We start from the raw sequence: 17,023 nt of genomic DNA on the forward strand, positions 1-17,023 counted from the left end.
TATCATTTTTTTAAATAAATGTAGTCAATTCAAAGGTTCTTTTTAATGGTGAGGTATTTTTTAAAGTCAAGTTCAGGCGTCTGGTCTACCCCACAGTACACTCATCAGAGAACCAAAATAAAGCAAAAATTGGCTCACCTTTTTTAATCTGCGCGCTTTTTGGTCTCTGCGTGAGTGTCTGCCAAGGATCGGCCCTATTGACACCTTCTTTCGACCACCCTCAATCCAGCCCCACGTTGAAGGCGCCAAATTATGTTGTGGAAAGTTGCGCTGGATCTCGACAAACATCTTCTAAGTTTCAAAAAAGAGGCTGAGGTCTTCAAAGTTGTCAAGTTGAAGCAGTTTATTGTTACAGCAGAGTTGGTCGATCGATCTCTCTCCTACCAATGTTCCAAAACCCACAGTTTATATACAGGTTTTTCCTATAGTCATCATGAAACAGTGGTGTAGCATGAGCATCACGTTATTTCCAGGCTCCAATAGGATTCTAGCCTTTATATTGATGGCTGTATGTTTTTCTGTTTTTGCACATCTTAAAGGTCATATTTCAACACTTTTTAAATGATTCTCCCTATGCATGCTTTTGCCATGCAGGTTGAGCAAAGTTGTTTTTAAGTTGTTTTTGTCATGGTCAATACATCAATACATGTTGCACATGCTGTCTGAATGGTCTTACTTCACCGCTGTTTACTTCTGTGTGTTTTGCTCTGCATCACTTGAATGTATTTCTATATGTTTTAACAGTGTATTTTAATAGTGGCAGATTATACAGTGATTATATAGTGATTACATAATAAAAGTTCCTCTATAATTCTCCAATATAACCAGGCTGGAAGTGGCCAAAACCCCTCTAAAACCAGGCAGATCGACCAGCTAAAACCAGCCAACCAGCCTAGGCTGGTTTAAGCTGGATTTTTAGCAGGGAAGACTACAGTCCCTGTCAGGTCCAGTCTCTGTAGTCTAAAAACACCACTAATGAACAGAATTAAAACAAATAAATTCTGAATGTGTGCACCGCATGAGTTTCAATGTTCACCGATGCATTACTTTCAACAAATCTTTCATTTGTGCAATGAGTTATAAACTTGAGTGAAGCTATATTTGTTTACATTTAAAATCCAGGAGAGGTTTGGATGCATTTAACTGAATTTATGTTGAGCGAAATTGGGATAATGACTGACAGGCACAGAACCAGAGGCTCTTTCCTTTACTGTCTGATATGATTCACTACAGAAACTGAGGAGCTGAAAGACAATCATGACCACTGCATCATCATCATCATCATCATCATCATCTGAAGCCCCTTTAATGATCATCAACAGCAGAAGCGCTCACAGCACACAAATAGCCCATTTCCTTATTTAAAAGCTATTTTCCACAATAATTTTAGCATTTTAACATTAAGTTGAGTATTTTTTTTTATTGTCTAACAGTGATTCTGCTTCTGGTAATCAATTATGAATATATTTATGGGCTCTATAGGGTCTAAGACATGTTATGCTCGATTTGTTGTTATTTTCAGACCAGCGCAACAGTAGTTTTAACGTTTTAGGCAGTGTTGTTTAAATAGTAAATCCATTTACACCACACTCTGTGGTCTCATGCGTGTGCTGGTCTGAACAGGAGGTGTGTTAAGGCGCATTGTTGGAGCACTGAACAACTGAAAGCTGCTCTAAAGTCCAGTGTTAGTTATGTGCCTATGCAGGTCAAAAAACTCACACACTGCTGAATACACACAGGATGATCAGCATTACACACACATCTTTACAAATGAACACAATTAAAGGATTAAAATGATCCAGAAATGATGATTTTCTAGATCAATATAAACACACTGCCTCCATGCTCTCTTCACCTCAGGGGGCTACTTCAGGTTATAGATAACCATCTGCATCTGTATGATGTGATTATTATGATCAGTATTATTGATTATCTGCAGATTTAGAATAAACACAAGTGTAGATGTGTCCAGCTGTGGGGTTTTGGAGACGTCTGCATTAGAATATGTGGATAAGAACAGGACGTGTGTTTGGATATAACTCCACACTTCATTATTATTGTTCATTGATTCCTTTGCTTGGCCAGTTCTAGAGCTTTCAGTACTCTCTCTGATTTGCACCATTCTTTGTCTTTAACGGTCTTGGGAGCGCCACACACCCCCAAGTATTGAAAAGGCAACTGAAAATCTTTAAATATCAAGCGCCCATCTACATAAATATTGACGGAGGAGCCTGGATGGGATGGATCAGAGATGGCGGAAATAACAGCTGTGACTTGCTGTGCTTGTTCAGAAAAAAACATTTTAAACAAATTGGTTGCATAGTTCACGTCAGAGATCATATCAGGATCATGAAACCATTTTTTGACAGTTGGCACAGATACCAGGTGTTGTTCCCCTTCTGGAGCATCAAACCCGTCTGTTTTCACAAACTCCTGTAAGGCTGACAGATACGGGTCGTCATACTTCAGAGAAGTGAAGGTCAGGCAGGCTACTTTATTAGAACCTGAAATAATGTTGACCTTTTCTGGCTCAACGATGTTAACCCCTTTCAGTGAATTGATTTGTGCAGTCAGGACACTGATCTCCTGCTTTGCATCATTCAACCACAGTTTCAGCTGGTCAGATCTAAATGGAGAGTTTCTGTGTATCTTCAGGATGTCCTCCAGACTCTTCTCCTCCTTCTGTCCTCCTCGAATAGCAGGTAAAACCCGGCCGACTGCGCTCTGCAGCATTGACTTATAAAATTTAAACGATTGATAAAACAAGTTCAGCCGCTCTTTGATATCTCTGAATGTATTAGCCAGCCTACTTTCAGACAGTTCATTATAAATCTTCTCTGCTTCTTCCAAATCCTCCATTATTCCCTCAAGATCACGAGCCGTACCTGCACTGATTTCCCTCTCCACTCGAGCTGCTGTTGCGTTCAGGAGATGCAGCGGGTACAGCCAGACCTTCACTGGGACGGCGTTCTGCGGGTTCTCCTTCAGCATCTTTGGGAGATTCTTGAAGAGCTCCAGGGCATCCTCATATGTGGCGCAGCTGTGATCAGGATGGAGGTCACCATGAAACGTGCAGGTGATTTCCTTGGCAAACTCCTTTTCTTCATTGCTCATTCGTAAAGCTGCAGTTCCCTGGATGTTATACTTAAAGATCTTCTCCAACATGGCCTGCAGTTCTCTCTCATTGCTCTCAAAGGTCTCCTCTTCTGAGATCATGCGATTGAACACTACGGCCGCCTGAGCTCCGTACTGCACCGCGATCACCACATGAGTTGCAGATTTCTGCTCAAACACCTGAGGGTAGGTGATCGTGCCCAGTTTGTTCATCGAGAGCTCTTCGTATCGTGTGATTCCGCTATAATACATGGTAAACCTGGACTGGCGGGTTGAGGATTTGGTGTCACGCAGGTATCTGGCAGATCCGCCCAGCTCAAGAAGCCCACCGAAGAAACTGACCTTCAGGGAACCACTGACGTCCAGATGACTGAATTTGGTTGAGAGAGAGTCAGAGCTGCTGAACGTCAGGTCTGTTCTGGTCTGTGGACGACTGCTTACATGTTCAGTCAGTAATTTATCATCCCACAGCTTAACACCTGAAATGAGAAGTGTGTTTTCAGAGACAGATCAGGGGTAACATTCAGTGTTTTTACACTAACAATTTGGTGTAGGACTGGCGAATAAACAATACATGTCCCTATGTTTGATAAATCAAATTGTTGCTGATTAAATCCCATCAATACTCCACACACTTATTTGAGGGACATGCTTTGTGAGCTGAACCAGATACAAGGTAAGTAAATGTGTTTTCAGTTTAAACTGCTTGTTAAAGAGTCACGAAACACCAGAACACAAGTGTTGAGCTGTTGACAGTCGTATATGTGTCCCAAGCTGGTAAAAACACTATTAGGACACATATATTACACTAAAAAGTGAAAATTGGTAGTTTTTGCGTTATTTCAAGCAAATTCATTCTCTGGGTTTGAAATGAATTTTTAAAGCTGCGTCACGCCGATTAGATCCTTGTGTGTATTTCAGTGTGTAGATTGGACGTCTGTACCTGCGAGAGCATCGTGACATCTGAGCGTGCAGCATTAATTCATGATAAAGACTTTGTTCAAAGCAATCAGCGCGCTTCATTAATATGCATGATAGCTTCGAAGACCTGTTACAGTGTTCAGATGGCAGAGTCGCCACGTTGTGCTGTTAAAACAAGTGGAAGAACATGAATTGTTTGGAGACACGGGTCGTTTATAATTTGCTGCAGTAAAGGTTTTGTTTTCAATTTCCCGCTATGAGAGCGCAGCTGGACTCACAGTGAACGCCTCGGGACTTGTACGCAACATGCTTTTCCATCTGGAAATGGTGAAATCCAGAATTGCCTCTCGTCTCCTCATCTCTACAAATTTTGTCAGTGTGTGATCAGTGCTCTTTGTTTATGTTCATTCAGAGGTAGAGTGAGTTGGTATGGTCAGCAGTACTCTTTCAGTGTTTAAAGACTTTAAAGAATGATTGAGTTACTCAGTTTACAGTACATTAATATTACTACAGTATTATGGGCTGAACGATCCGCTTTAAATGCTGCTCTCAGACTGTAAACACTGTAATCAAACCATTATTGTCCTGTAGGATTTTCAGCAAATGTTGTGACAGGATAGTCTATACACACACAGCTTTCTGGCGATTACCGAGTGCATTTAAGATACTGAGAAATGTGGAGGTTTTTTTTTTTTATCTCCTATTCGCCGTGCGGTATCAAACACTCCATAAAAACTACACTCTTCCAGCAGTTCCTGCATCCAATATGTGGTTCATCACGGGGACATGCAGCAAATGCTCCTGAATGAAAATGAAAGTGCCAAACTGCACAAATTAAGAGTTTGGAAAATAATGTAATTGCTGATGTCCATGTAAACACGGTCACAGTCTTTCTCTCCAGTGTCTGTGTGTTGTTTAGCACGTGTTCAATGGAAAAACTCATATTAATGCAAAACCTTCCCTCTTTCCCTCCCCCGACACTCCCACCTAAACAGAGCTGGACACACCCACTTTCCTGACTTTATCCAAACTAGACGTGTGACAACGTCCTGCTGAGACAGATGTTTCGTGGCCCTTTAAATTGAAGAGAAAGATTCCTTCATAATTAAAGCATCACCTCTGATGAAGGAATCACTGCGGGCGTCGTACAGCACACCAGGATACAGAGGTCTTCCCAGAGCTGCCACTTCCACTGTGTCTGATGCCATGGGTGTTGTAAATAACAAAAAGGAAAATCAGTATTAGATAAAGTCATTACACCATGGGGATCATTGAAGGTGTTGAACTCTTTTTGGATGGTTTAAAAGAACCAGCTTTACTGACCAATTATGCATTAAAATGTGCTTCGATTTGTGTTTCCATAAACCTGGACCAGGCCGTATACTGAACAGCTGCTTTGTTGGAGGGGAGAGCATGAGACTGATTCCTGTAAGCCCTCAGTGGCAGACAAGTCCTTGCATTGATCCTGAAGGGCCAGCCTGAACACCAGCCGGTGACCTGCAGCTTCTTCACAATTGACGTCCAGCGCTCTGCAGTTTCCGGCATCTAGACTGTAGTATTTGATTGACAATGTCAAATGCAGCACTAAGATCCAGCAGTACCAGCACTGTTAGTTTACCTGAATCTGTATTTCGGCGTATATCATTGATTATCTTTATAAGAGCGCTCTCTGTACTGTGATCTGCTCTGAAACCAGATTGACAATTGTCTAAACACCCCTTGAAGTTTAAGAGCCTGGTTGAAAACAATTGTCTCAATGATTTTGCCATGCAAGCCAGTAGAGACAACGGCAAGGAGCAAATGGATCAATGCAGGGCTCGTCTGTCAAGGATCAGTCTTACGCTCTCCACTCCTCCATGACCACCACAGCAGCTGCTCAGGAAAAGGAATGTTCCAGCATTATGGAAACCTCAATAATAATAATAATAAAAAAATAGACTAACATAAGCGCAGATGCCGTTCACATTATAATGTCTTTAGGGAAGAAGTAGGGAAATATTGCAGACTAACAATCCTTTAGAGGGTTTGGTGTTAAACAGCATTTGTGTTTGTTTATGCTGAGCAGAGAGATGTGTGTTTAATCCAGTCTTAAACTGACAGTGTGTCTGCTTCCAGAACTGTGCTAGGAAGGCTGTTCCAGAGTTTAGCTGCCAGATAAGATTTAATAGGGAGCCAATGCAATGATGAAAGAGCTAGAGCAGGGGTCACCAATCTCGGTCCTGGAGGGCCGGTGTCCCTGCAGGTTTAACTTCATCTTGCTTCAACACACATGCCTGGGTGTTTCAAGTATACCTAGTAACACCTTGATTAGCTTGTTCAGGTGTGTTTGATTAAGGTTGGAGCTACAATCTGCAGGACACCGGCCTTCCAGGAACAAGTTTAGTGACCCCTGAACTAGAGTATGATCATATTTCTGTTCTACATAGAAAGCACTCTAGCAAGTGCATTTTGAACTAGTTGAAGTTTGTTAATTAGGCCAACCGCCTAGTTACGCATTACAGTAATCTAACTGAGAGGTCATGAAAGCATGAATAAGCTTCTCCAAAATCAGACTGTAATAGCAGATGTCGAAGTTTGGCAACATTTTTAAGATGAAAATGCAGTTTTACAGATGCTAGAAATCTGGCCTTCATATGACAGGCTGGTATCAAACATCACTCCCAAATTACTGACTGAAGATGAGGACTGAACTAAGAATCCATCAAGGGTTAGACGGTGCTCTAGATTTTTGCGTGTGAGGATTTCGGGCCCAATAAGCAAGACCTCAGTTTTATCACCTTTACCCCAGTTACATAAACTGAAATCAAGTTACTATAATAAGACGGCTCCCATCCCACAATCACTGGTTAGCATCGTGCTCAGAGCGAGCAATTAAAAAACAAAGTGTTAACAGCACATCTTACTTGGACTCTTCTTAACTCTTCTCGATGTTAAGATATGAAGTCCTGAGGTTTCCTCATTTACAGGCACAGTCTCACCTCTGGGTTGTAATATCTCCTGTTTATTTTTAAAGAAACAGTTTTTAATTCATTTGTCAAGCAGCTTAAGCAAAATGAGTGTCCACACCCTATTAAAATAAAAATCTGCTGAAACACACACGTGATGCAGAAATGTAACACGGCGATCAAGTGCCCTTACCTCTGTGTTGACTACAGCGAGCACCGCCAGCCATAGATAAACACACATGCTGATGCAGATCGGCTGCTTCAGGGACATCAGAAGTGACGCCATCTGGGGGAAGTTCACAAGCAGACCTACTGGAATAAAGTCAATAGACCAGACGCCTGAATGAATGTGTGCTGCAACATTACTCTAGAACCCAATACTATCACAACTGGGTCATCTTTTACTTTCAGACTCTCACAGAATGCTGCACTGAATTGTCTTGTTAAAAACACAGTCTCAGCAAAATAAAGCAAATAAACACACCGTGTCTCACTAACATGATCTAAAACTGTCTTTACACTATACAGCATCTTGTAATCAACCTGAGCATGTTAATTGTCTGCAGGACACTGCTTTCTTTGCTGTCCAGAGACGATCAATTACTTTTATTAAAAACGGATCGATAAAACTTCATGTGATGACATATAAAACAGCTGACATTTGATCCTGAAATGGTTTGCAATATAAAAGGATTTCTGAATAGTCTAGTTGAGCTCTAAACATCGACAGCTCTTAAACAGCTGTTCCCATTCTCACCTGCAGTCTCTGCGTGTTCTTGATAGTTTAAGAGATGAGATCTTCAGTTAATGTCCTCAGCTGAAATCTGAAGCTCGCCGGATCTCACAAGTGATATTTATCCTCTGAATAAACTGTCCTTTTGCCCCATAGAGGGCCTGCACACATGTAGGAGTTTATCTATCTGCAGGCGTATAAATGTGTGTGTGTGTGTGTGTGTGTGTGTGTGTTTGTGTTTGGTCCTGTGTTTTGTTTGCACGGTGATGCCCAAAGTACACATTTGTCCAGGTAAATGCCCTTGTAATGAAATGCCCTTTGTAAAGGCCTACCAGATCTAATCATGAAAGGGAAATGAAAATGCGGTCAATAGTTAGCCTCATGTTGTTCTTTAGACCTTTGTTCACTTACAAAACCAAACATTAAAATATTTTAGATAAAATGTGAGAACATTCTTGACCCTCTATAGATAGTAAAGATCTTGGAACATTCAAACCCCAGAAACAACAGAGTCAAAATAAGCCATGCAAAACGAGATATGCTGAAGGACAAGTTAATGTTTTATTGGTGGATGTGCTTCAAGCCACAGTGTCGGGAAACACACACACACTCTCTCCTATTCTCTTACTATACCCAATGTTGTTTATCCAGTTCTCCTAGACTCATCATAAATGTAAATGGCACACTTGTGTTTTTGCTGTGTTTGGGGTGTGGAGGGGGATCAGTATCAGTAAACAGTCAGTATCATCACCATCGCCTCACTCAGTGCAGGTCAAGATGCTGATTGTGGCCTTCGGATGTTGACTCGCTTCTCTTCCAAGGCAAATGTTGCTGGATATTGGCTGGAACTGGAACATGCTGTCATGCTGGTTGGATGTACTTCTAAATTCTCTGAAACACTGTTTGAGATGACGTATGGTAGAGAAATGAACAGGACAGTGATGGACAGTCCTGCAGGCATCAGCCAAAGGCACGCTCCCCCTCAGATGCCATGGGAGTCGACGGTTACAGGTTTTCAACCTTCTTCAGTAGATTTTCTCTTGTCTTCAGATTTGAGTGAACTGTTTAGGTGAATGGGCCACTATTACAAATACTGAATGCAAATCTTCTGACTGTTGATCATGTTATCAGGGTACTTCAGTGGAGATAGTGTGATCCTCCACTGGTGTTCTGAAGCTTTGTGGGTGAACAGTGGAGGAGCAGAAATCACTGGCAAGTGTCTTTTAGCTTTGGAGCAACACAACAGACTTGTGTTCCTCTATTGTGAACGTGCAGAAGCTCATCTTTTTTTTTTTTTTTTTTTTACTGTTTTTTTTTCTTTTCTTTGTTTTTCATGTTCTGCTGATGAAGTTGTTGTCTGTACAGAGCAATGACCATGCATACATATTTGTTTTCAGGCTCGGCAGGAAAGCCACAGGTTATTGCTGTTTTGTACATGTTATGTACAGTGAACGCCTCCATTTCTGCTCACCTTAATCGCCCAATCTGAATCCAGACCATTGGAGGTGTGTGTGCAGGCCCGGATTGGCTAATCGGGAGGAGCGGGAGAATTCCCGGTGGGCCGGTCCATTTTTTGGCCGCGAGGGCCAGTGTCCCTAGCTGCTTGCACTCTCAGCAGTCGCACTTTTTAAAATGTATTTATTTATTTGAGCCTAGCCTCACTCTTTTTATTCATGATTTTGCCGCAGCTCCACTCTTCTTATTTATTTTCTTGCAGCCCCGTGAGCAAAGTGTAGCCTGCAGGGTAATGATGACGTAACTATCATTCAACCCCAAATAGCAGCACCTTAGTGAATATTAGAATTCACTACATTAATAAATCTGACATAACTTGATCACAAATCTAAAAAGGGGAGAACAAGATTAAACCATCAATAGAGAGAAATGGAGAGTAATCAATAGAGAGTAATACTGTGCTTGAAAAACTGTATCGTTGCACCATAGTAACAGTGCCATTGTGGTCCAGTGGTCAGCGCATTGCGTTATGGCGCCGCTGACCTGTGTTCGAACCTCACCTGAGTAATTATTATTATTATTTTTATTGTTAAGACATATAATACTGTTAGGGTTGTTGAATATTTGAAGTTCTAAAGCAGCTGTTTTTTTGAAAAAGACGTGATCGTGTCATTAGAAACTGAATTGAAAATGACCTTATTTTATAGTCTTGAAACTCCAGGGCTGAAAAGGAGTCCCACTCCGGCCCTGCGTGTGTGATAAATATGGTAAACACTGCTGACATGACTAAAGATGAAAACCTGAATCTCATCTCTTGTCCACATGAACACAGATATTTTCAAAATCGCAGTCTGGCCCGGCTGAATGATTTAAGAAACTCTGAAGAGTGTGTACTGTTGTGTGCATGTGCTCAGAGATGTCTTTTAGCACTCATTAATGGTGATTATTCACATAAACCCTCATTTGTTTTGTAATAAACTGACAAAGTTGAGACTGAAAAGTGACCATGAACATGACAATATGAAACAATGTCATGCTCTGTATTGTCTGTCTGTTTCAGAGATGTCTGCGAGCAGCTCCAGTTCGGATGATCCAGTGATGCGGATCCTCCTGGTGGGCAGGAAGGGCTCTGGGAGAAGCTCATCTGGAAACAGAAGAAGAATGAAGCTGAAGCCGAGTTTGGGGAGGTTTGTAATGCTGTAACGCAGATCGGACAGAAGCAGATTGATGTGCTGGACTGCCCAGATCTGCTGGATCCAGATGTGGATAAAGAGAAGCAGCTGCTGTCTGCATGTTCAGCAGGCCTCAGTTCAGTTCTGCTGGTCGTGCCTTTAGTAAAGGAGGTGGAAAATGAAGAGGAGATCCTGGAGTTTATTAAAGATCTGGTTGGTCCTGAAGTTCAGAAGTACATCATGATCCTGTTCACTCATGACGATGAGCTTGAGGATCTGGACCAGAACATTGGGGAACATCTTGAAGATCAGGATCATGCAGATCTCCAGAGGTTGGTGACTGAATGTGGAGGAAGATTTCACTGTTTCAACAACAAGAGTAAATCAGGAGATCAGGTGAAGGATCTGCTGGAGAAGATTGAGGGAATGGTGGAGGAGAACGGTGGAAACTTGAGCACATGAGAAGAAGGGACAGCAAGGAGGCTTTCGTCAATTGTAAGTTTATTTTTAGAGTAAATGAATCAAACTGCTGTCATAAAGTAAATATTCAATTTATTCAAGAGCAAACTTTTACTGCACGGATCATATAGGAAAAATGCAATCTTTTAAAATGCACGAGTTCAGATGAGCGTGATGGATAATGAAGTACTCAATGCATAAAGCTAACTCTAATCCACCCAAATATTATTAGTATTATATGTTATATATAAGACTATGACAACACTATTTCCTTTTTCAGAGAAATATTTAGTGCTAATAGGTAATTTTGGCTTGGTTTGTCAATATTCTGAAGTTGTCTGTTAATGAAAGGACATGGCTTATCTTATCGATAATTAATTATTTACATGGTTGGCATTAAGATGAATATATAAACGTGATCTGACTAATTTCTAGCAGCTTAATGTGTCTGGAAAAATATTCAAAGGCTTTTATTCTCATAAACCGCGCGGACGTGAATGTGTCTGACTGTTCTGATTGGCTAAAGCAGACGTCTCACGTCAGCACTTTCTAGACATACACGCGCTCTTTCCGGCAATCTTCCTTCTGCCATTACCCCCAGATGGGACCATCTTGTTGCAAAGAAACAAGCTCAGGGCTCCCATTGATTTAGCGTTTCGGACAGTTTTTGATGTTATAATATGTTATATTGTAGGAGCAATGTGTTAAAGGGCCATGAAAGCCCCTCGTTTCAGCAGGGTGTTTTCACACCTCTACTTTGGGAAAAAGTCAGAAAAGTGGGCGTGTCCAGCTCTGTTTAGCGGGGAGTGTCGGAGGAAGAAAAGAGGCTTGGTGTGGGAGTGTCTATTTGTGCATGCGCGAGTTTCAGAGTCAAAACATACACCCACAGCGGACAATGTGACTGTGTTTACATGGACATCTGTAGTCGAATTATTTGCCAAATTATTAAATGGTGGACTTTAACTGCAGTTTGGCTCTTTCATTCAGGGAATTCATTGTCCCTCGCGACAAACGAGATATTTGATTCGAGGAACTGCTCTAAGCGTGTATTTTTCATGCAATGTTTGATACCGCACGCCGAATGAGAGAATAAAACCTCAGCATTTCCCGGAAACTTAGATGCACACGGCAGGTAGCGTCAGAAAGCCGCGTGTGTTATTCAACACTTCACGCTTGTTTTGCCAACACAACGTGGCGTCTCTGTCATCTAAACACTGTGACAGTAATGAATATTAATGAAGTTGCACAATAGAGCGCGCTGATTGGTTTGAACCAAGCTTTACTCATGCATTAATGCAGCACACTGTAAGACGTAATAAGACTCACTCAGGCACAGACGTCCAGTCTGCACGCTGGAAAACACGCTATTATGTCATGACCGTGACGCAGCTTCAAAAATTCGTTTAAAACCGGAAGTACGAATTTGCTTGAAATAACGCAAAAACAACCAATTTACACTTTTTAGTGAAATATAGGTGTCCTAATAGTGTTTATAGCAGTGTGGGACACATATACCACTGTCAACAGCTCAACACATGTGTTCTGGTGTTTCGTGACCCTTTAATAAAGTTTTTACTTCATAATGTTATAATAGCATTGTAATATTGGAGCAATGTGCTAAAAAAAGTTCCATATGAGTACACAGTGGATTCATGTTTATTCTTATTATTATTATTAAAATTGTCAAGCGTTGACTGGTCCGCAGTTATAAAAAGGTTGGGGACCACTGTGCTTAATGACTAAATGTAAATGTAATCGATGCTGTTAGTGATTGGCTGTTTCTGCTGTAGTTTCAGAAGACAGCTCAACAGAAGATTCACATCCTCACAATCCTGAAGGGAAAGAGCAGATCAGACTGGTTCTGCTGGGAAAGACTGGAGTGGGGAAAAGTGCCAGTGGAAACACCATCATCGGCAGAAACCGCTTCAAATCCTTCTCTAGCTCAAGCTCTCAGACCAAAGAGTGCCAGTCAGAAACCATGGTGAGAATCAACAGAGAGATCTCCGTCATCGACACTCCTGGACTCTACGACACTAAACTCAAAAGCGAAATACTCAAATGCTTCACGTATGCCTCTCCTGGTCCACACGCGTTTCTGGTAGTGATTAAAGTGGACAGATTCACTGAGAAGAATAAAAAAACTGTGGAGCAGCTCAAAGAAGTGTTCGGAGACCAGATGGAGAAATACACCATGATCCTGTTCACTTATAAAGATCAGTTAGAGAAGGAGAATAAAAACCATCGAGCAGTTCCTGCAGGACAGCGATCCAGATCTCAAAGAGCTCGTGGAGAGTTGTGGAAAACGGTTCTTCTGTCTAGACAACAACTCAGCCAGTTTCCCCCAGTTTAAAGACCTGATCAGTAAAGTAGAGGAGATGGTGGAGGAAAATGAAGGAGCGCACTTCACCAATGACATGTTTAACGAAACCGAGAAACACATCCAGCAGATCCAGAAGCAGAAACTGCAGGAGAAAGTCAAGCAGTTCAAGCAGAAGTGCAGGAAGGTCACTCAGACGGAATGGCAGAAGATATACTGGCGTTTGGTGGTGGATTCCTGGCATGAGGCGGAGCGCTCGTTCTCTGACGCGTGCATCGCGGCTGTAGCACAGCTCCTGAAGAAGGTGGTGGTGACGGCGGAGGAGAAGGAGAGCGCGCTGAAGGAGGCCGAGAGCAAGGGAATCAGCCGCACAGAGGCCGTTCAGCTGGCCATCAGAGCCACGCAGAAACTAGCCAAACAGAAGATGTGTAAAGTTCAGTGAGAAGACACTTAAACGTCCTGCCAAGGGCTGTGAAACCAGCATTATTTATTCAAGGTTTGACATAATTTCAAATCAGCCAATCACGTTTAGTCTACATCACTCAACTATAAAGATGTAGAGCAGGGCTGTTCAATTAGTTTGTCATAGGGGCCGGTTCATGAAGAGCATCCCAAATGAAGGGCCGGAGAGACATGACTTACTGTGAGTGATGCCACAACAACATATAAGAGCCCGTGTGCTGTATTTGTGCTCATAGAGAATGCCACGTTGGCTTTTTCTATATTAAAATGTTCATATATTTTACTTTAAAACAACTGCATTGTCCAATTGAATTTTTTTTTTTTGTTAACAAACATTCAAAATGTTGTATTTCAGAGCACAACAGAAGCAGTGCATTGCTGAAGTAGGCCTCTTCTGCATTCAGACACATTCATATGTGATGTTTTGAACAGCAGAACAATTAGTGATGCAACATTATAGATTTTGGTTGTACGATTATAAAGTCTGAAGAATAATCATGCTTTCACAGTTATCACGTCTAATGTATTTTACAACAGCAAGCTTTATATTAGGCAAGTAGCTATTTACATTAACTGTTGTTATCATCTGGGTTCATGCGCGTATAATCATTTTAATAATAATTCGTCTATCATATCTTTTGTTTACATTGCACTGAAAGCCACGCACAACGAATTAAAGCGCAGTTAAGTGAAATCAGCTAATCGTTGCATCCCTATTAATGATTACAGTGCAGTGTACAAAAGGCATCACGCACCATTCGCTAATGATGACTCGCGCTCTGCGCAGCCTCTGCAGCTCATACTGAATTGAACAGACGCACGTCACTTCACAGCTATAGCGGCCGTTTTTCGACTGAACTAAATTTATTTTTATGTCTTGGTCACACTATTTGGAGGGCCGGAACAAATTGCCTTAGGGAGTATTGGAGTATTTTCCAGCTAAAAGGTGAGAAACACTGACTGAAAGTTAGAGTCTGTTGAAATATAAAATGCTTATGACATTTTAGTCTACAGATGACATTAAAAAGAGCTCCTCTACTAAGATTATTTAAAGCAAACAATTGGTTATACCGTGGTAAAAAATGACTTACATAACTTGCATGGAAAATCTGCAAGCCAGGATAACATATTGAATTCAATTCAGCTTTATTTGTATAGCGTTTTTACAATATTGTGTCAAAGCAGCTTCACATGGAAGATCATAGTAAATTGGAACAGAGTAGTTCAGTTTTTTAGTGTTTAAGTTCAGCTCAGTTCAGTGTGGTTTAATAATCACTACTGAGGGTCTAAACACTGGAGAGCAAATCCATCCATACGTAGCTTTACAGATCCCAAACCATGCAAGCCAGTGGCGACAGCGGAGAGGAGAAAAAAAATTGGCGAAAGTGAAGAAAAACAAAAACCTTGAGAGAAACCAGACTCAGTTGGACCATTTTAATTTCTCAGCTGGCCAAACGTCTTGTACAGAGATTCAGTCTCAGCGGCACAAAGATAAAGGTCACTCCAGTATCTGGTGCTCAGCATGTTTATTTTTCCTTTATTTGAACTAAAGTAGAATTCAGACCTCAACTGTAACGGTATGGATGTAGAGCAGCAACATCATTGATTCAGAACGAGTATATTCCAGCAAATAATCCATATAATGTTGACAGCTAGTTAGAAACCATTTAAATATTGAGGAGTCGAGCAATGTTTATCCTGATGAATAAATATCAATATCAAATATCAATGTAGAGCTACAGAGGAGATTGTGGAGAGATGACATCTGCTTGAGGCTGAGTCCTGTTTTAAAGATTATTCAAAGATAGATACTGTCTTCTATAAATTAGCCCATCTCAATTAATCGGTATCACTACACAGCCATTCATAAGGCCATCAGACTCATCACATAATAATATTAATAATAGTTTTAAAGATGCCATTCTGATTTCACAGGGGCGAGGCAGTGGTGCAGTAGGTAGTGCTGTCACCTCACAGCAAGAAGGTCACAGGTTCGAACCTCGGCTTAGTTGGTGTTTCTGTGTGGAGTTTGCATGTGCTCCCTGCGTTAGCGTGGGTTTCCTCCGGGTGCTCTGGTTCCCCGCACAGTCCAAAGACATGCGGTACAGGTGAATTGGGTAGGCTAAATTGTCCGTAGTGTATGAGTGTTTGTGTGTGTGTGTGGATGTTTCCCAGAGATGGGTTGCGGCTGGAAGGGCATTCGCTGCGTAAAAACTTGCTGGATAAGTTGGCAGTTCATTCCGCTGTGGTGACCCCGGATTAATAAAGGGACTAAGCCCACAAGAAAATGAATGAATGATTGAATGAATGAATGAATGAATAAGTTATTTCACAGGACCCATTAACCAAGCACTGTAAACACAAAAAACAAAAGTAGAATTCAGACCTCAACACTAAAGATGTAGAGCAAATATATCATTGCGGTTTCATTCTGAATGACTATTTACCAGCTAATAAATGATAAAACACTTCATAAATAACAAAATATCTAGTCTAATATTATTAACTGTCATCATGGCAAAGAGAAAATAAATCAGTTATTAGAGATGGGTTATTGAAACTGTTATGATTAGAAATGTGTTGAAGTCGGCTCTCTGTTAAACAGAAATTAAGAAAAAAATAAACAGGGGGGCGAATAATTCTGACTTCAACTGTATATACAGAAATATAATATTGTAGAGCTTCCTATAAAAAATATGAATTTACAAGAGAGATTATTGAGGGGTGTATTCATACATGCGAAGCACTGTAGATCTAAAAAATGACTCATGTTTAAACATTCATGAATATAGCAAAAACACTGCATCACATATGCCAAACCAGTATTTACCACAGTCACCTCAACAGTATTTGACAACATGACATTGATGGCTCAGTGTGTAGTGAATCCAGAGTTTGCTGATGAAGTGATTGGAAAAACTTGAGTAACCACACTACCGCAGACAGTACTTCACTATTGCTGTGTGTTTGTCTTCAATTTACATCTTCCTTAAACACATGCATGATATCATCATTTCAAAACCTTCCACTTTAGTTACCACGATGGCCAAACTTTGAAATTCCAGTTCTCAAACTTAAGCATTTCAATAAAACAATAATAAGAAACTCTGCCATTGTCATGTAAACAAATGGGCAAAATGAACAACAAGTGTCCAGGGGTGCATTCTTCGTACCTCGCTTAAATGATCTAAGATGATTTGGCAGATCCTGGATCTGTTCATCTTGATAACTGATCTCTGGCTAATTTGGTTCTTCAAACGAGTTCATGAATCAGATTAGAATGTCTGGATGAACTGATCTGAGATCGCTGCGTGTGTTGTAAAGGACAGATCTATCCATCCTCGAAATCATGATCAGCAATGCAGCGATTGGCTGACGGCACAGCAGAGTAATGACATCATCTGATTAATATTCAATTATCCATGTCAGCAAAATTACATCAAAT

The 17,023-nt window shown here is 41.1% G+C and overlaps 2 protein-coding genes across 4 annotated transcripts; one reads left to right on the plus strand and one right to left on the minus strand.

The window, feature by feature from the left end:
• Positions 1–325: 325 nt before the first annotated feature.
• On the minus strand, positions 326–7,806 carry zgc:172051. Of its 3 annotated transcripts, none has more exons than XM_087241848.1 (5): positions 7,738–7,806; positions 7,174–7,266; positions 6,939–7,032; positions 5,153–5,233; positions 326–3,593 (listed from the first exon to the last, which is right to left on the minus strand). In XM_087241848.1, exons 2-5 carry the CDS (start codon positions 7,264–7,266, stop codon positions 2,062–2,064), a joined length of 1,800 nt encoding a protein of 599 aa, XP_087097974.1. In that variant the 5' UTR covers positions 7,738–7,806; the 3' UTR covers positions 326–2,061. The 3 variants fall into 3 exon arrangements, with proteins under 3 accessions (XP_087097974.1, XP_087097973.1, NP_001121771.1); XM_087241847.1 differs by having other exon boundaries at positions 7,174–7,289; NM_001128299.1 differs by having other exon boundaries at positions 1,282–3,593; positions 7,174–7,292; positions 7,738–7,784.
• A 1,245-nt stretch (positions 7,807–9,051) lies between these two features.
• LOC100331338 (GTPase IMAP family member 8) lies at positions 9,052–13,694 on the plus strand. Its single transcript, XM_087243599.1, is given in 5 exon segments — positions 9,052–10,318; positions 10,321–10,785; positions 10,788–10,835; positions 12,590–13,032; positions 13,034–13,694. Coding segments are annotated over 5 exon segments (1,695 nt in total). The 5' UTR covers positions 9,052–10,104; the 3' UTR covers positions 13,559–13,694.
• The last annotated feature ends 3,329 nt before the right edge of the window (positions 13,695–17,023 follow it).

Source organism: Danio rerio, chromosome 3 (genome assembly GCF_052040795.2).
Source record: "Danio rerio strain M-AB ecotype USA chromosome 3, GRCz13ab, whole genome shotgun sequence".
In the NCBI taxonomy this organism is placed as follows: domain Eukaryota; kingdom Metazoa; phylum Chordata; class Actinopteri; order Cypriniformes; family Danionidae; genus Danio; species Danio rerio.